The following is a 20,489-nucleotide window of genomic DNA, read 5'->3' on the forward strand; positions in this document are numbered from 1 at the left end:
CTAATTATGACGCCACAATAGATCAAAGTAATAAGTGGACGACAAACGAGCCAATGGTCTTAATAGTTGGGAATTTCCCCACTGCGGGACTAATAAAGGACTATCTTATCTTATCTTAATAAACGAGCAGACACAGCTTGTGTCATGTGGGACTTCTAATGTAAATGATGCGCCAAATCCTAACACTAGGCGGCAGCGTTGCACAAGTTAATAATAAAGCCAGACCTGACCTGCTGTACCACATGCTGCTGATTGTGTTCAGAAACTGTGGGGCATTTCCTAACTACTCAAAAACAGTTACTGAAACTATGAGCTAAAAGTGGAATTTCTCTCAAAGCTGAAAGTACAATTTTCTGAAATTACGTACAATGGCAGTGCTTGTCCTCCTGTACCATATATTTCAGGTTGTGTTCAGAAACTATGTGACATTTCTCAACTACAGCCACTCAAAAACAGTCACTGAAACCTGTTAACAGTTGTTAACACAAAGTTAAAAAATGGACTTGCTCAAAAAGTTGACTGTACAGTGGTCTGCAATTAAGGTGACTAACAGTGCAAGGCCTGCTGAATGTGTTTAGAAACTACGGGTCATTTCCTAACTCTGAAACTTGCTGAAACTTTTGATATAGCTGTAAAGACAAAGCTGGTAGGACAATAAATGGGATAAATAGGTCATATCATTTTGACATAGCCACTTGACATATTCCAACTTATAATAAAAAAAGCCTCTATATATAATCAAAACATCTGTTTAAAATGGTTTTAGACTCACACACAAAACTGCACAGTTGACAAATAAAAAAAACATAGCTTGGTCTAATGAGCTCGAATCTTGATTTCTGTTGAGGTGGTGTAATGGTGGGGGGATGTTTTCTTGGCACACTTCAAACCTGTTAATACTGAACTATTTGAGCATCATGTGCTTCCTTTCATGGCCACAGGTTCTTAGGTTCTACGCTGACCCCATATATGGATGCACACCAGGGTCAGTGATGGGACAAGTGAGGGCTTGGAAAGCCCAACTGGGTCCCAGTAAAGCACACATGTACAAACCTACTCAGAGCCCATTCCCACCTGAACCCTGCCTAGCCCACGTTCCACCCATGTCAGCCTCACATGAGTGCATTGGCATGGTTCTAACAGCCACTTCCAGCATGATATGTACCATGTCCCAAACCATAAACCAAAAAACATTTCATACTGGTTTCACAAACATGACAATCCCTGTCAGCTGCTCTGAATCCTGTAGAGCACCTTTGGGATGTGGCAGAACAGAAGATTCACAGTGTAAAAGTAAACCTGAAAAATCTGCAGAAACTGAATGGGCCAGAATCTCAAATGATGATTGGATGCTCTCACTGTACATCTTGTGAAGTCCATGCCGTAAATATTTGGGACTGTTGTGGGAGCAAAAGGAGGCCTTACTTAGTATTAGTATAGTGTCCCTAATAAAGTGCTCGGTGTGTGTGTGTGTGTGTGTGTGTGTGTGTTAGCACTGAGTAGAAACGCAAGGAAGCAGTGAGTGAAACCAAAACCTCATGCATCAATCTGTGCCACTTTATCTCTCTCTCTCTCTCTCTCTCTGTCTCCCTGTCTATTTTCCTCTCTCTCTCATTCTCTCTCTCTCACTTTCTCTCTCTCTCTCTCTCTCTCTCTCTCTCTCGCTCTCTCTCTCTCTCATTCATTCTCTCTCTCTCTCTCTCTATCTCTCTCTCTCTCTCTCTCTCGCTCTCTCTCTCTCTCATTCATTCTCTCTCTCTCTCTCTCTCTCTCTCTCTCTCTCTGTCTCCCTGTCTCCCTGTCTATTTTTCTCTCTCTCTCATTCTCTCTCTCTCTCTCTCTCTCTCTCTCTCTCTCATTCATTCATTCTCTCTCTCTCTCTCATTCATTCTCTCTCTCTCTCTCTCTCTCTCTCTCTCTCATTCATTCATTCTCTCTCTCTCTCTCATTCACTCTCTCTCTCTCTCTCTCTCTCTCTCTCTCTCTCTCTCTCTCTCTCTCGGGCAGAGGGCTGATATACAGGAAGGGCTCATGACTTTCATCGTCGCAATGTTTAATCTCACCCGTATTGAGACAAGCCCCGCCTTCGCTGTAGACGTCAGCCCACCAGTAGCCAATCCTTGCACAGGAGTCGGTGCTACTGGAACTACGGGTAGGGACCATAACCCAGCTCTACCCATTGATCGCCGTTTGAAGTGGTGGACTGGACGCGACCTGAGCAGAGAGACACTGAAACACCCCTGTATTTCTTCAGAGGGCTTTCGTCTCGAGCAGTGGAGCTGGACATGGAGCTTTACTCAGAGGCGCTGCAGTACCTCACATCCCACGGTCTACCCGGTATGACTTTGGCTAGATCTACAGAATCCAGCTATAGTGAATGTTTCATCATTTATATACAGAATCTTTATGTCAGTCGGTTGATGCTAATGTGTAGGTTTCAGTGTGTTTCAGTAGTGTCCTGCGTGTCTGTTTTGAGACCCTCTACAGGCTGAAGGGCAAATCATTGTACTGTATTTTTTTGATAGTGGTGGAAGAAGAGGTTGAGGAGGTTGTTGGATCAGACCTGTTCCAGGACGTGTTCATTTCGGAAACAGACTGGATTCCTAACAGTGCTTTACACCCTGAGGTCCCAGGACTTCCAGACACACCGGTGATGCAACTCATTTAACTTAATAAACCATATCCAACACCCGCAGCAATGACTGGCCTGTGGAGAACTCATATGCCCTATTCTGAGCTTATTAATAACTACTATTGAAGTTGTTCTTAGATTCAGCGTTTCAGTAATAGAAAAGACTAAGAAGTATCTGGAGCAGTAAGTTACTGGACTGATCGATGTTCTCAATGAGGAGTCGTTGTTTTTTTCAGACCTACAGAAGCACAGAAGACATGCTGGAGAAGAGACTGCTGGTGCTCAGAGAGATTTTAATAAGTGAAGAGACCTACCTGTCTGAGCTGGAAACACTGCTTACGGTAATAAACAGACAAATAGGCTCAAACCTTTGAATTATTAAGGCCTGTATGCATTCTTCAATTGCATATTCTCAAATAATTCATAGTACTTACTAAATAGTTTGTAGTAAACGCTGAATAGTTCATAGTATATGCTGAATTTTTCATTTTAGATTCTGAATCATTTGTAGAAGATACTGAATGATTATAGTAGATAATAAATACCTAATATCTAAATCTGAATAATTAATAGTAGATACTGAATGATTCTAGTAGATATTGAACATGTAATAGATTATTTAAAATAATTCATAGTAGATACTGAATGATTCTAGGAGATATTGAATAATTCTAGTAGATATTGAACACTTAATAGATTGTTAAAAACAATTCATAGTAGATACAGAATGTTTCATAGTAGATTGTAAATAATACATAGTAGATACTGAACAAATCTAGTAGATACTTAATACTTTATAGATGCTTCTGAATAATTTACAGAATATACTGAATAATTCATATTAAATTTTGAATAATTCATAGTAGATACAGAATGTAGTAGATATTAAACGATGAACACACACATCTTTTCATAACAAAACACACAAGTCTTTTCATAACAAAAAGCTACATATCAGCTGAGCATGTAACCATATACTCAGCCCACCATTTGATTCACAACACTAGTTTCATGATTCTTAACTAACTTGAACTCCAGATGAATACAATGCCTGTGCTCCACGAAACATTGTGGTGTGCTTTGCAGCATTACTGTGTTTCAATGCATTGTCACACCTCTAATGTCAACCACAAAATGACAATGGTGAAGTGTAAATGTGTATTCAAATCATCTGGGTTTGTCCCGGAAGTGTATTTTGAGTGCATATTGCTGTGCTTTCCAGTGAGTTCATACTTTATCATTTCCCACTCATTTATTTATTCTAATCGAGACAACAATTCTTCCTCTTTCAGCTGTGCCAAACTTCTCTCTCTGACCACCCCTGAGTAAAAAGTGAAGTATTGCTTCCCTTTCAGCTCATGCTGTTGGTAGGGTGTGATGCAAAATATGAGTGACAGTGTCCTAATTTGGCTTTGATTCAGTCCTTCAATTTTTACATTGTGAAGTGGGGGAAAGAGACAGAGAGAGAGAGAGAGACACTGCTGAAATGGCTGGTTAGAAATTCTTCTGTATGTATGGTTCTGCAACTGTTGTTCTCTCTGCTCACTTTAAAGATACTTGGACTTATTTCTGTATACGTCTAGCTGAGAAACAAACACCACACTTCACACTTCCTTTTAACTTGAATAGAAACAAACTGGCACTTGGGTTTCTCGGCTTTTTATCTCCGTCAGCATGCCGAGACATTTTTAACATACACTCAAGCTCACATTCAAACTATAGAGTCGTCTTACACTCGCACTCTTAGGACCTTGAGTGAAACCTGCTTCTCGCTCTTGTACTAATGAACATGTGTACATCCTCTCAGACCTGAATATCCCTTCCCTTCATTTGTAATCCTCTCTTTCTTTCTCTCTCTATCTATCTCTCTCTCTCTCTCTCTCTCTCTTTCTTTTCAGCCAATGAAAGCTCTGAGGGCATCAGCGGGTACATCTCAGCCTGTGTTGTCTATCGAGCAGGTCCAGACAGTGTTTTACCAGTTGCCAGAACTCAGAGATCTCCACAGAGACTTCCATAGCAGCCTCAAAGCCAAACTGCAGTCTGTGGACTTGGAAAAAGGTCTTCCCGACCAGCTGCAGCACCTTCAGGTGTCTGTGGGAGACCTCTTTCTGAAGTTTGTGAGTTTTCATCTCCTATGAGAGTCTGTTATTCATGGTTCAGTCATTTTGAGACCTGAAATTTAGCATAAGAAGCCTGTTTTTGGTTTCTGACTAGGGTTCTCACCATCTCATCCTGTCTTATTCCAGAACCCAAAAGAATCAAATTAACATTAGCTAGAAAATCTGTTTGCTTACACAGTCACCCAGATAAGTGCAGTGCAGGCCCATCTTAAATTCAGTAAAACTATCAATCTGACAACAGATGTTAAATGTTAAACTGTGCTGCAAATTAGAAGAGATGAGCTTGTTGGCATGATTTTTTTCCCGTATTACAGTATTCTGTTTATCACAGAATACGTTCAAATTGTCTAACCATAACCTCACTATGAAAAGATTAGATCATTTTGATTCAGATGTGAGGAATAAGGCTGAGAAGACGGGTGTTGGAAGGAAAGAAAGCTGAAATGAAACCTCTTTTGTGGTGTTGGATCTGGAACCTGGTTGTTAAGCTAACCTTAGGTCCCAAAAGTGCCATCCAGCACTGCACAGCTGCATTTCTGACGTCTAACGGCTGCACCACTGACGTATATGTAGACTTAAGTCTGAGGGAGCAAAGCTGAGTGACTTGTGTTGGACTGACAGAAAGCCGAAATGCAACCTTTTAGCTTGGCTTTTAGCTTAGCATAGTTAGCAAAACTATACAAGACACGCACACATCACAGCATATATTGTGTTCCAGCTAACTGGGACTGACATTACACTGGTTTGAGGAAACATATATCTGAGAGCACAAAGTTGAGTGACAGATCTCTTGGAGATATCGAATGTGTGGTGTGTCTGGTCACCGCTGAACCACTGTGGCTTTAGGCTAAGTTTAACCAGCACAATGTAGCCATGGGAACCGTGAAGTCATTAGAAAGTGCTTGGTTGTATTTTGACAGTAACGCTTGTTGGACTTTTGATCTCAAGCTATGTCTATTTTCAGACATATCTTTCCGTCTGGCTCATCTAAGTTTGCTGGCTCTCCGTTTATCTGGAACTAGTTAGCTAAACTCGTAGCTAGTACATAAGGCCTGTTTGTTTTCTACATGTTGTCAGGGTTGTACCCAATGACTGTAGAAAACATGGACGCTATGGTTAATTTCCTTTCGTTCTATAAAAATGAAGCCGAATTTGTCCACCATGTTGTCAAATTTGCTGCAGAGCCAGACACCCTTAATTCTTTGGTAGACCCGCCCCCTTCTCCCAGACCGGGTGTGTCCCAAACTGCCTTTATTGATCTTACAGCACATGAACTGCACTCTCTATAGTAAAAGTGCAGCTCATGAAAGTTTGACTACAACTTAGCTACTCCATGTAATGATCAGAAAGGGTGCAATGCAGGTACTGCAGATGACTGAAAGCTGTCAGTGACTTTCTACAATTCTACAATTTCTAAGTGTAACCCCGCCTTCTTAGATACGACAGAATAACATTGTAAAAATGTTCTGAAGGAAATAAAATAAAATGGGCCAATATTACTACACAGAAAAATGAGACACATCATACAGCAAGCAGAACCAACAGAGGTGCTAGACCTGTGTAGATTTACTACATAGACACAAACCAGAAATCTGTGATATAATGTATTGTACATTTGTGTGTGTGTGTGCAGCTTCTGCATACCTACTGGACAGTAATGTGACTCTCCACTTTCTTGTCATGTGTGCACAGGTGAGCCAGATAGGACTGTACCGGGGGTTTATTGATAACTACGAGAGTGCGGTTCAAATCGTAAGGAGGTGCACCCTGTCAAACCCACGATTCCGAATCCTTGCCGAGGTAAGTACTCTGCACAGCATTGCAGAATCACTGCTCAGCAAATTTCTAGTGTTATAGAGGAATGCATGGACAGTCTTCTTACATTTTTTAGAGCATGATGTCCACCAAAGGATCAGACACCTCCAGAACTAAATACACCTTTGAAGGTAATACATACAATAGTATAAAATATAATATAAAATCTATGTTTCTTTTCATTTCTTTTTTACTGAAATTAACTATTCATTCATTTCTGGGTGTTCATTTCATTCATTTCATTCATGTGTCTCATGTCACAGCTCTCCTCTACAAACCTCTGGACAGAGTGACTAAGACTACTTTAGTGCTGCATGTGAGAGAGTTGCATGTTAACATTTATTTGATATTTCATCTGTAATATACAAACTACAATTCAGTGCTTAAGTCTTAAGTTTCCACTTGTGAAGTTCTTATGTCTACCTGGCACCTGTGCCACCATTCCTCTCAACAGGATCTTCTGAAACACACGCCAAATGATCACCTTGACAGTACACTGCTACAGGAAGCTCTGCGTCTTTCCAGCAGCTTCCTGTCTGGGGTCAATGAGGGGTCACAGCATAAGACTGCTGTCACTCTCAGCAGAGGAGAGGTAGCCACATGCCCTGTAACACACGTATCATTTTGAGGATCTCTGTGATTGAATAGGCTGCAAAAGGACAAAAGCACAATTATCATTGAACAATAATACATAATGTGCGCAAACCTTGGCTGTTGAGAGAGAGCGCCAGAGCTCTGTCACACATGCATTGTTGATCATACGTGCCTCTCTGTTTTGTGCTATTTTGTTTCGCAGAGGCGGCAGCTAGTGCGTGACGGGTTTGTGGTGGATGTCTGTGAGGGTGGACGCAATCTAAGACATCTGTTTCTGTACACAGATCTTCTGCTGTGTGTCAAACTGAAGGGCGGGACTATGGGGTGATTTAAAAACTAAATTATACTATATTTACTATTATTATATATTTTTTATTATATTATTACATATATTAACTGAGATTTCTGGCATGTCCTTTCCTAATCCATATGGTCTACCTTACATACAATATACTATCACTGAGCAATTTATTAGGAAGATCGTGTACACCTACTCATTCATGCTGTTCAGCCAATGTCACAGCAGTGCAATGCATAAAATAATGCAGAGATGTGCCACAGTTTCAGGCCTTTTTCCATATTAACGGCCAGAAGGGGGTAAAATGTGATCTTAGTGATTTTGAGCGTTTCATGATCGTCAGAAGATCATGTCAGAAGGGCTGGATTTGAGTATTTCTAGAACTGCTGATCTCCTGAGATTTTCAGCACGACAGTTTCTAGAATTTACTCATAATGGTGTAGTAAAGAAAACACAACCGGTGAGAAGCGGTTCTGCAGATGGAAACACCTTGTTAAGAAATTAGGTCACAAAAAAAAGACAGACTGGTTCAAACTGACAGACAGGCTACAGTAACTCAGATAACCACTCTGCACAATTGTGGTGAGCAGAAAAGCATTCCAGTGTGCACAACACGTCCAGCCTTGAGGCGCATTAGCTACAACTGCAGAAGACCATGTCGAGCTCCACTTCTGTCAGCCAGGAGCAGAAAACTGAGGCTGAGGTTTTGACTTGGATGCTAAAGTCTATTAAGTATTGTCACAGACCATAAGCAAATCCGTTCATCACCACAGTTGATCATCTTCTAATGGCCACTTCAGCATGTCACAAAAACATAATTCAGAGCTGGTTTCATGTTCTTCAAGGGCTTTCTCAGGCTGTGAATTGGAATCCAGTAGAACACCTTCCTGGGATGTGGTAGTGCCAGAAATTCACAACATGATAGTGCTCTTAAATAAATCTACAGGGATTACGTGGTGCAGTCATGGCGACGTTGACCAAAGTCTAAAGAGAATGTTTCCAGCATCTTCTGGACTCGAAAATCGAGGCATACCAAGTTTTAGTATTAGTATTAGAATGTTCCTAATAAAGTGCTCAGTGAGTGTACATTGTACAGCAAGTTGTTTACAGCTAAGACATTTAAACATTGTGTGTGTGTGTGTGTGCGTGCGTGTGTGTGTGTCAGGAAGCCGCTACATTACAGGTTTTGTTGGTATATGCCACTAGCGGGTATGAAGATGCACTGGGCTGTAGATCAGGAAACGTCAGCTGACCTTCAGCTCAAAATCAGCAACATGAGAGCAAAGATGTTTCACTGTAGGCGTGCCCTTCAAGAGATAATGGTACTGTTTGTGTGTCTGTGTTTGTCTGGGGGTGTGCATGTGTGTGTTGCATGCATGTGTCTGGGTAGTATAAGCAGTAACTCAGGGTGACAGTCTATGTGTGTGTGGGTCTGTGGGTGTGAGTGCCAATTCTTTCAGTGCATCATTTCCATATATTCTTGAAAAAACCCTAAGAATCTGGTGTGTATATATGTATGTGTGTGTGTGTTTGTGTGTGTTACAGAGAGAGAGTAAAGGGTCTGTTTGCCGTGCTGCTGAGCGGTGTAGAAGGAAGCTTGAAGCCTGTGAACTCTGGCTTCTGACACACAGTCCATCTTTTATCTTAGAGTTGCAGAGCACCAACAGCAAAGTGAGAACAATTAATTCACACACACACACACGCACACACTACAACTTCTTATAACCCAACATCTAGCATACTGCCTTCTCTCTCTGCCCCCCCGCCCATCTGTCTTTCTCTCTCTCTGTGTCTCTCTCTCTTTGCAGAGTCATATAGTTCACTTGCCATCTCTATATGAGCTTGATGAGTGGAGAGAGGCAATCAACAGACTCAAAGCAGAGGGTGAGTGGACCGTCCAGCTCAGTGTTGGTGCTTGAATCACTTGTCCTCTATGCAAAAACAAAAGAAATTGAGACAGGGGCAAATTCCTTTTCCCAGCACAGCATGTATGTGTCTATATGCCTCTCAGATCTGCAGACGGTGCCACCAGACTTACTCTCTCTGGCCAATTCTTGTGTCAAGTTGCGAATGACTCAACATCCACCGCTTTGCTGCTTTCAGCCTGGTCAGTATGTGTAACACACCCAGTAGATCTCACATTAGCCCTCTCTCACTTTTGCATTACTGAAGTTTCTGTTTTACTCGCACATGTGCTCTCTCTCTCTCTGCGTCAGCCGCTATCTCTGTCTCTCTATCACAGTTCTTCTTTCTCTTGCCTACAGACAGTGTGGAGAATAGCATGTGTGGAAGCCTGTGTGTGGTTGTGCATTCAGCCTGTGGTCTACAGCAGCCTGCGAGTAAGTCACGTCTCACCTAGTCGCAATCACATGTGCACGCACACCCTAAGCCGTCTGAACACTCGTCAATTAGGGTTTTGTTTTTGTTCTTTTGTTCCTGAAAAACACTTTTTCAAAAAAAAAAAAATACTAAAATAAAAAATAAAAAACACTCCTAAAACATTTACCTCTAAAAAGCTCCAGTTAACATTAACACTGTATTCCAATTATTTGTTTTAACCCAGTTGAATTACAAAGTAATTTAATTACACACATTACGTACGTTCTGGCGTAGCTACGCCCACAACTAATTTCGTTGGCCGCTTGACCATTTTGGGGCTTGAAAGTGCATTTCAAGACTGAGGAATTTGTGTTCAGTAGTAAGTACGTAGTGTTCTTTTAATGTAATGTATTTGAGTTGTTTTAACATAATGTTTCGTATAATACCTGTCTTGGGTGTTAAGCAAAGCATTCAGCAAAGTTTAAATAGAAAACACAAATTAGAAATAAGATTAATTACCTTAAAAACAGACCTCTGAGAACAGTCTGAGCATGGTCTTAATATCTTAATAAGGAATGAGCATGCATGACTGACAGCCCTAACAAAATGTTGTATATTATGGTGAAAAGGTTACTCACATATTGTGGCTATAGACTCTGTTCTTCATTGGATAGAACAGGTAATATCGGAGGAGGTTCTGTTCCAGCCTTCAAGCTAAGCATAACCACTTGGTCAGAGTGTGCTATTGTAAGCCTGACCACTTTTAGGACCTCCCATTCTACATTGGGAGGACAGCCATACTGGTGAAATACAAGATATTTTTAAGACATAATTTGTACATTTACGAGCCCTGAGGAGCTTTTTAGGTTCCCAGGGTACATTAAGTACATTGAGCTTTATTTTGTAGCCATTTCTAGCTTCATGCATCTCTATAACACGTCTTCTGAGGTCTTTTGAAAGTTGTTTGCATTGAGGTATGGTTTACACCAACCAATCTTTGCCTGACCTTTATGTAATGTGCAAAGTTTCTGTAAAACCCACACTTTCAATCTCATCTCCGTAACTGAAACACAGTTTGCCAAATAGCTCACATAGGTTCACTTACTTTTTCTAGCCTGCAGTGTGGGTGTTTACTCAAGGTACTCAATAAATGATAATAAAGCAGCTGTTAGTTGCACCTTATTTATAAACTCCCTGCTTTCATTTATTTTTAAGTCCAGTCTAGTTTCGGCCTTTAACTGCACTGCTCTCTCTGTTTCTTCGTGTTCTGTGGGTGCAGGTATCTATGTGTGTATTGAAGTGGATGGCTTTGAGATTTTTGACAGGAAGGCCCAGACTTGCCTCTCTGCTTATACCCTGACACCACAATGGGACCAGGTGAAGACCTAGTACATTCCTTTTATGTTTTTGTGTGGTCTATTGAATGTGATTTCATATGCCTTTACTTGGTCTCATTTGAGACACAGTTCAACTGCAACACAAAATAAAAATGCAATATCTCTAGCATTCAGTTCAGTAGAGCATTTATAGTTTTCTTGATACTATACTGAAAAATAGGCTCTTGTTTGTGCATGTGTTGTAGGAGCTGGTGCTGCAGGTGGATGGAGCTCGCAATCTCCGTCTGCTGTGTCTTTCTCAGTCACAGGAGGATATCATGGGAAGAGCAACACTACAAGTGAGGTCTTTATTTTGGAAGCAGTTTTCAAAAGCCAGTACACATGCTGTATAATTTACAGAGGCAGTGATTTTTGTGTTCTGTCTGTTTGTGTGAGTCAGTTAGATCCTGTTGAAATGCTAAAGAAGTGGAAGAAAATGACTCTGAATTTGGGTCCCATAGAGGTGGTCATCTCAATCAGATACATTCCCCACCCCCTACAGCCACCAAGCTTCACCCCACTCCAGCAGAAGTCTGTATTCTCTGTTCTGATTGGAGATGTAGCAAGGTCAGTTGTGTTTTTTCCCATTAAAAAGATTCATCTGAGAATATCATTCAGATTGTTGTATGGAAAAGTAATGTAAAAGAAAGGGTCTGGGAAATCTGATTACAAAGGTTTTGATTAAGCCCTCAAATGAAAGCCTTTCTGCCTTGTCATATTGTGAGTGTTTTGCACAATTCTTCAAAATTCTTTAAATACTTCTAACAGGTTGCTATTTTGTAAATGAACCATAGTTGTATTTCGCTAAGCTAAGCTCATCTGTAGTTTTTGAGGAAATGGGTAGTTGAATATGATAGTTCAGCTTTGTTATCTAAACAGGAATCTACTTATGTAAGACTGGAATGTTACAACAGAGCAAAACTGTGGTCCAAGTTCTGCAAAAAGGAAAAGTATACATAAAAGGTCAGCTGTAACTAAGTCACACTCTGTGTTAGTTCCCTGTGTGATTTGCTGACTTTCCATGTTTCCTTTGCAGCTATATTTATACACCAGTCAGCCATAACATTATCTTAACTTGTTTCTATACTCACTGTCCATTTATGAGCCTCACTTACAATAAAAAGGCACTTTGTAGTTCTAGAATTTCTATGACTGTAGACCATCTGTTTCTCTGCATTTTAGCCTCCTTTCACCCTGTTTGTCACAGGTTCTCCAACGAGCAGGTATTATTTGGGTAGCGGGTCATTCTCATCACTGCAGTGACACAGTGACGTGGTGGTGGTGTGTTAGTGTGTGTTGCTCTGGTACGAGTGAATCAGATACAGAGGTGCTGATGGAGCAGTGTGTCCACTCACTGTCCACTCTGTTAGACACACCTACCTAGTTAGTCCACCTTGTAGATTTAAAGTCTAAGACAGATGCTCATCTGTTGCTGCACAGTTTGTGTTGGTCATCCTCTAGTCCTTCATCAGTGGTCACAGAATGCTGAAGGCTGGATATTTGTGGTTGGTGGGCTTTTCTCTGTCCAGCAGTGACTCTGGGGTGTTTAAAAACTGCAGCACTGACAGAGAGAGTGAAGGGCCTTGCCTTGCACATTCACACACAACCCTGTCATCAATAGCTGGGAGCTCTAACTGCTGAGCCACCACTGCCCCACTGCTGTGTCTGAATCACTTATACAAGTGCAACACACACTAACATGCCACCACCAAGTCACTGTCACTGCAGTGCTGAGAATGACCCACCACCCAAAAAATACCTGCTCTGTGGTGGGCTTATGGCGGTCTTTACCATTGAAGAACAGGGTGAAAGGAGCTCAACAAAGTATGCAGAGGAACAGATGGACTACAGTTTGTACAATAAAGAAATACAAATTGTTCCTATCTGGTGTTAATGTTATGGCTGATCTGTGTACCAACATGCACAAACAGGGAAAAAGGAACCCTTTGGAAATACCTGGATTTTGTTATTGATTTCTAAACAAATTAGGCCTTAAATCTAACTAAACTAATTACATGCAAACAGTTGTATTGTTTAGTCCCTTTTTTAAACACATTGATATGTTTAAGAAGAAGAGTAGGGAGAGTAGAGTAGGTTTAACATATGGTTAATGTGAAACATGCCTTAATGCAAACAACTCCCAGAAGACATGGCATATGGAGTTGCATAAGACTGGAAAGGACTACGACAGACAGTCCTGAAAGAAAGATAACCGCAAATGACCTACAGAAGACTCTACAGACAGCCAAAACTATTGTTCGTGTGTCCACTGAATGGTGTCCATGGAGGAAAAAGGTCCGAAAATAACATTGCAGCCTGTCTCAAGTTGGGAGATGACCACATGGATGTTCTCCAGTGCTTCTAATACGATGGTCTATGGGGAGATGAGTCAAAAGTGCAACATTTTAGCACATAATGCACAATGCTATGTTTGGAATAAAAAAAGACACTGCACACCAACACCAAAACCTCATCCCAACAGTAGAGGGAGCATCGTGGTTTGGGGCTGCTTTGCTTCCTCCCAGCCTAAATACCTTGAGATTATTAAGCATAAGATAAGATAATCCTTTATTAGTCCCGCAGTGGGGAAATTCTCAATATTCTCAGCATTTAATACAAAAGTGTATTAAAGCATTTTACTGGAGAATGTAAGGGCAGCAGTCCACGACCTCAAGCTGAGAAGATAATGTGTGATGTGACAATGACCTAAAGCACAAAAGTAGAATAACTGAAGAATGCTTAACAAAAAAAAATAAGTTTTAAGATGTGGAATGACTAAGTCAAAGTTCTGACCTTAACCCTGTCGAGATTCTGTGGCATGACCTGAAGGCAGCTGCACACGCAAGGCATCTCAGAAATATTACTGAACTGAGAAATGGTCTAAAATTCCTTCTCAATGTTGTACAAATCTTATTTGCAGCTACAGAAAACATTTGGTGGAGGTGTTTTCTGTTGGAGGGTGATTTATGGGTTATTAAATGTAAGAGTTCACTTACTTTTTCTAGCCTGCACTGTTGATGTTTACACAATGTGCTTAGATACAAATTAGACCACATTTTATTAGTAATCAACACAGAAATCCAGGTAATTCCAAAGTGTTTACTTAATTTTTCTTGCAACTGTATGTATACACTATCTCCTTGTGTGTGTGTTTGTGTGTCTGCATGTGCTTGTCTCAGACAGGAGGGTGTGTTGGTGCCTCATATAGTGCGTTCCTGTGTGGAGGAGGTTGAGAGGAGAGGAATGGAAGAGGAAGGCATCTACAGAATCTCTGGAGCCAGCAGTGAGATTCAGGCTCTCAAACACGCATTTGACACCAGTAAGTGAGTGTACATGCGTGTGTGTGTGTCAGTGAGAAAGCAAGTCATAGTGTCAGGACCAGCAGGGATGTTGCTTTAAAGAGACACTGTGAAGTCAATCTGAAAAAAGCCCAGTATGACATGAGTTTACCATACTAAAAGATACATGTGTTTTAAACTTTGCTTCCTCCTCACTGTTTCTGCACATTCCACATTATCTCTCTTTTTCCTTCTGTCTTCAGATTATTGGGAGGCTATGAATAAGGTGAGACGTGTGGATGTGAATGCAGTGTCTGGAACACTCAAGTTGTACTTGAGGGAACTACCTGAAACTCTCATTCCTACTGACCATTTCCAGAGTCTCTCCAAAACACTGGGTTAGTTTTCTCTTATCCACACACACTAAAATAAAAACAATGGCCCCCAACCTCCTCTTGTAGCTCTTTATATGGGTTTCATCTCCAACCCAAAATCTAACACAGCTCATTCAGCTGATAAAGCGCATCTGAAGACAAATAAAAGCATCAGTTGGGGTTGATTATGGTTGTTGAGGTCTGCAGGAAGCTAGCTGGCCATGAACTGAATTGGTAGCTTTAGCTTTAGCACAGAGGATGGGCAATCAAGGTCAGGAGTCTTGAGCTTCTTGCTCGAACAGACCTACTAAGCCTGGCAATTAACAGGTGAGTTGAATCAGGTGTGCTTGAGCAGAAAAAGCACAAAACTGTGCAGGAATTTAGTCTTCCAGGGCCAGAGTTGCCCACCGTTGCATTAGTGGGTCCTTCCTAAGAGACAATTCCATAAGAGACAACGCATATGAGGATGAAAAAGATCAGATGTGGGCCACTTTTACCTGCTGTGTGAACGTAGCATTGAATGTCTCTGTAAAACTCTCTAACACTTCAAGGCTTTATACGCACTAACTCAGTAACTACAGGAACTTCTGTGCAAACTGGTGGAGATATTCTTTGGTAATAGAAGTGTGTCATTGGCCATTTATGGGGTCATAAGGGGATCTTCCTTGTCTACGTGGCATTTCTTTGACAACCAAGTAGTGTTATCACATCTAGTGATGCACTTGAGACAGAACAACAGCGAGTTAACTCCAAATGTAGGGCCTGGTGCTAGGTGGATGGATACGAGAGTGCTAGAATTGTATATTGTACTAGAATTAACAGCTCTACCAGGGCGAAACTGCTATAGTAAACATAATGGCATACAGATTTATCTGCAGACAGTTAAGTAGCTCTTGTTGCAGTTTCAGTCCATTTTTTGCGGACATTTAATTATAAGCTGAATGCCCCTGCATGCACTTAGGCTGTGGCTTATGAGACTTTTCATTACTGTCTACTTCTGCCACCACTCACGATGAAGGATCCCTTAAAATTGTCGCTCAGTGCTTGCAGTTCACCAAAATCCATTACAGCTTCATTCCAGTTCCATTGCACAAATCATTCAAATCTGAGTAGCTTGACTGGACCCCAAATCGGGTGACCTGTACATCCAGTTTACCACTGTCTTTTCTTTTAAAAAGCAATATTCACCTTATCTCAACAAGAGAGAGATGCTTTGTTTAGTTCTCTCATAGCTGTATCATGGCTGTTCTGGGTGCTTAGTAAATGTGATTAATTCTATCATACACTATGTCCAAATGTTTGTGGACACCTCTACTAATGAATGCATTTAGCAATTTTTTATGTTTCATCCATTACTGACACAGATGTGCAAATCACACACACACACACACACACACAGCTTCTCTTGTCCCTGTAGAGAGTATTGCCAATAGAATTGGGCTCTCTAGAGCAGATAAACATGAAGCTGGCTGGCTGGATTGGCTCCATACTTAATGCCAGGTGTGGGCTAGAGGGGTATAACGACCCCCAGCATGGAGCTGTGGATCTGTGTTCTCTGGAATGATTTTGCCCAATGTTTACTCATCTTTTGAGTTAGGGAGTTAGGGATGAGGAAGGGTAATGATCATCATGATCTCAATGGCGCTTTTAATGCTGAATGCAGTTAGATCCTTCCAGCAATGTTCCAGAATCTAGTAGAAAGCCTTTTCCTGGACAGTAGAAACAGTTATACTCCAACAAAATTGGGATCAACAACTTCTGTTAATGGCCTTTTTTGGATTTTGGAAGAAACAATGAATGAACAGGTGTCCCAACACTTGTCCATATGGTGCATTTTGTGGTACCTCTAAATTGGTAATGAACACCAACGTCTTAAACCTTCAAATGGTTCTTCACACTTAGATCTCTTTCACAAAAATGGTTCTTTATGGAACCAAAAATGGTTCTTCTATGGCATCGCCCAAAGAACCCTTTGTAGCACCTTTGTTTTTAATAGTGTACACACCAAGTAACACTGTATCTGTCTCAAGCAGACCTGACTGACCCTTACGTCAGAGCAGACATCATGTTGTCTGAGCTACAGTCCTTCCCTGATGTTAACCGCAACACTCTTCTCTTCCTCTTACATCACCTCAAACGGTAACTTCCTGTCTCTAATGATAACTTTTTGCTCTTTACATCCAACTTTCAATGGATAGATCTATTTTAACTTAATATTGATGGCTCAAAGGGGAGGCAGAGATTCAGTGTTATATTTAGAGACAACAGTTCCAGTTCAGTTTGAGATTGTTACATAACGCTGCACCCTACATCCTGTGACCTCTAGATTTACCTGATTTAGTTTCAGCTCTCTGTGACCTGGTTTCAGATTGAGTCATGCAGAAGTATTCTAAGGTAAAAACTGAACTGATTTTCCCTTCTGTCTGTCTGCCTGTATGTATGTCTGTCTGCCTCTCCCACTCTCTCTTTTAGAGTTGCCATGAAAGAGGAACAGAATAAGATGTCTCTCAGTAATCTGGCCACAGTATTTGGCCCCAGTCTCCTGCGCCCCCCAGTGGCCAACCCCGGTCAGTGTGGCCCACCTATGGACATCTCTCAAGAGGTTGAAATTCAGGTCAGTTGGCTAAGGAAACCATGAAATTCGCCACACATATTCTGAGGCAGTAGCAGAACACAGACAGCCAATGTCTTGTTGTGGTACTGTAGCCTTTCTTCCTCTGACCTCTTTTCACAGGTCCAAGTCATTTACCTCTACCTCCAGAATCAGAATCTTCCAGAGGCTCTCACTACCAAAATGCTGCACACAGAGGAAGAACCATGAAAACGTTTGTGACAGATAAGTCAGCTAAGGCGACTGCATATTTTGCTGGATTACGGCAAGAATAAATGACAGACATTGTGGTTTATAGGATAGAATAGTTCTCTATGTATGTACAGTTCAATGATGCCCTTTCAGGAGTGTCTCATATGTTACATAATGTTGCTGTCACACAAAGACTTACATTTAAATGGCAGTCATTGTAAGAAGATATAATTATTTATTATAATCAGTCATTTTGGAGCATTTTTGTCGTCCATTCATCATTAAAATATGACACAACATAAAGACCAAGACTGCCAGACATATAATATACAGAATTAAACATTTAGCCACTAGATCTACAAATCCGCAGATTAAAGTAGGGTTGTACTGTGTGTACAACTGATTTAATGGGACGCAAAAAGATAGTGCTAACTGTTGATATGTGGTGCGACCATCTTGGATTTTTTGGGGTTGGTGAGGCTCTTCCTACTTACTGAGTAAGAAGTCCAACTTGTGGGGCGTTCCAGTTGAAATGTTCTTACTTTTGTCCATTTCATTGAAGTGGTGTGAAATAGGAAACTGTATATTTATTTTATTTATAAAATAAAATGTATTAAAAGAAACTTGTAATGACTAATGATTGATGCTGTACAGGGTTAGCAAAGCTATAGCTAATGTTATATTGAAAGGGAGATCCCCCAGCAGGCGTTAGCTCCGGGGTGAGGTTGTAGCTCTGTATAGATCTGCTGACCAGAATAGTGAGTCTCCTATAGTCGTCTGGGAGGTTGCAGGGTGAGATCTGCAGGACAGGGCCTTTGTCCAGCTCATATACACTTCTGTTGAGCCCTATACTGGAGGACATCTGTCTCTGGTAGTGTTCAACATAACCTGTCAGTGACCTCGGTTACACTGTAAATAAAAAAGGATGCAAAGAAACAGATGAAAGATTTGGTTCCAATTTTCAATTTCTTAATCAGTTCTCATGAATTAATTCAAATTCTAATTATTAATAATTATTTTTTTATTGTCATGGGAACCATGATTACAAAAAATGTGACCTGGTTTGTGACGGGGGACCAGAATAGTGAGTCTCCTATAGTCTTCTGGGAGGTTGCAAGGTGAGATCTGCAGGACAAGGCCTTTGTCCAGCTCATATATACTTCTGTAGAGCCTTATACTTTCACAAATATCCAAACAAATCAATTTGCCACGGTTCAGCTCCAACAAGACCAGGTTTAGCATCGTGTGTAGCAGCACTTGAAAGACATTTGCAGCAGATACACACACACACACACACACACCCACACACACACCAGCATCTGCACTGATCACTGATACTCTGCCCATACAACTGGGTGTTGACTTTCACCCCACATACACCACCTGGTCAGAGCAGCCTAATCTCTCTTTCGCCCTTCTGTTACTGCTTTGATCCCTAATCCTGACTGCGAAAAAACACACTCGCTCCCAGCATTCCAAAGAGCCAGACAGGAGAAAAGCCTTTCGGTGTCAGATGTGCATAGAAACGCAGTCCAGACATTGCCACGGTAACAAAGGATGTCAGAGTCATAAATCAGAAGTAGCACACTCAATCATTCAGCAGCAAAATGAGGGTCCCAAAGCTAACTATAAGCACAAGGTGAGCGATATGAGAGGAACCTGCCATTAGAAAGCAGAGAGTAGAGGCTGACAGGTTGAATAAAAAAGCTGAAGGACCAAGCTGAAACCTCCACTATAGACCTGGCTTTACCTTTATAGAGCTCAAAAGGTTATGGTTGAAATAGGATCATATGGCACCAGATCGAAAAAACATGGCTTTCCTCATGAAATTAGACCTCATTATTCTCGTAGAGAGGAACAGTGTGGGTCACCATGTCTGGAGGGCATGTGTCTCTGGTAGTGTTCAACATAACCTGCCAGTGACCTCTTACAGTTACACTGTAAATAAAAAAAGGATGCAAAGTTAGCAAAGAAACAGGTGAAAGATTTGTAGGTTCCAATTTTCAATTTCTTAATCAGTTCTTATGGACTAATTCTAATTCTAATTATTAATAATTATTTTTTTTATTCAGACATGGGAGCCATGATTGCAAAAATGTGACCTTGTCACCATGTGACCTGGTGGTTTGTGACAGGGGAGTTAATTTTTTTGGTGGTCAGTATTCTGATCGAACACACATGCCAGTCAGTTTGATATAGTATTTTATATGCATAGTTAAAAATGTGGCCTATTTAGTGTGGCGGGGTGGTTGGCTAGAGCGTAATGAACCCTGTCTAACATGAGCAATCAGCGAATGTGAAAAGTAAAAGTGACATCATTTGAGCTTTGTATGTCACTTCCTATTTCTGGCATAATTTAAAGCAACAGTATATAATTTATATAACAAGTTAGTGTGACATGGTGGTCAGTCAAACTAAATGACACACAAATATTTTGAATAAATAGACCTTCCAGAAAATCTAGAAAACAATAAATGTTTGATTAAAAAATGTAAAGATTTATTTGGTAATATTTTAGCTGCAAGTATCCATGTTGGTTAATGCAGACATGTGATAATGGGCATGTACTAACGAAAATCAATGAACAAAAGTATGTTTTATATACCATGTTAACATGAATAATTGAACATGAACAAAGTAAACTTGGGAAACACACTTTAACACTTTTTTGCTTAATGCAACTCATCTACCATTGCAGCCTTTCAGTCAGTCACTGTAATTGAAAGGATTCTGCACATGCAACATTTTTTAGTACATTCTATATTTTTCTGTTCACTATATTTAATACATTACTGCAACACTCGCCATTTGTACACTAGGACACGGTGAGCCACAGATGGCACTCTTTTTATTGGAGCTAATGTGGAGGTGTCTTGTTGC

The 20,489-nt window shown here is 40.8% G+C and overlaps 1 protein-coding gene across 1 annotated transcript; it reads left to right on the forward strand.

Annotated features, from left to right (window-relative positions):
* Positions 1-2,167: 2,167 nt before the first annotated feature.
* On the forward strand, positions 2,168-18,232 carry LOC140562135 (active breakpoint cluster region-related protein). The gene is made up of 22 exons (XM_072687548.1): positions 2,168-2,337; positions 2,526-2,650; positions 2,869-2,973; positions 4,531-4,749; positions 6,445-6,552; positions 6,644-6,698; positions 6,831-6,883; positions 7,022-7,159; positions 7,364-7,485; positions 8,625-8,781; positions 9,005-9,130; positions 9,268-9,343; positions 9,471-9,566; positions 9,724-9,798; positions 11,058-11,155; positions 11,361-11,453; positions 11,555-11,721; positions 14,334-14,473; positions 14,696-14,830; positions 16,840-16,945; positions 17,279-17,420; positions 17,541-18,232. The coding sequence occupies exons 1-22, from the start codon at positions 2,286-2,288 to the stop codon at positions 17,625-17,627; spliced, it is 2,475 nt and encodes an 824-aa protein (XP_072543649.1). The 5' UTR covers positions 2,168-2,285; the 3' UTR covers positions 17,628-18,232.
* The last annotated feature ends 2,257 nt before the right edge of the window (positions 18,233-20,489 follow it).

Source organism: Salminus brasiliensis, chromosome 9 (assembly GCF_030463535.1).
Source record: "Salminus brasiliensis chromosome 9, fSalBra1.hap2, whole genome shotgun sequence".
In the NCBI taxonomy this organism is placed as follows: domain Eukaryota; kingdom Metazoa; phylum Chordata; class Actinopteri; order Characiformes; family Bryconidae; genus Salminus; species Salminus brasiliensis.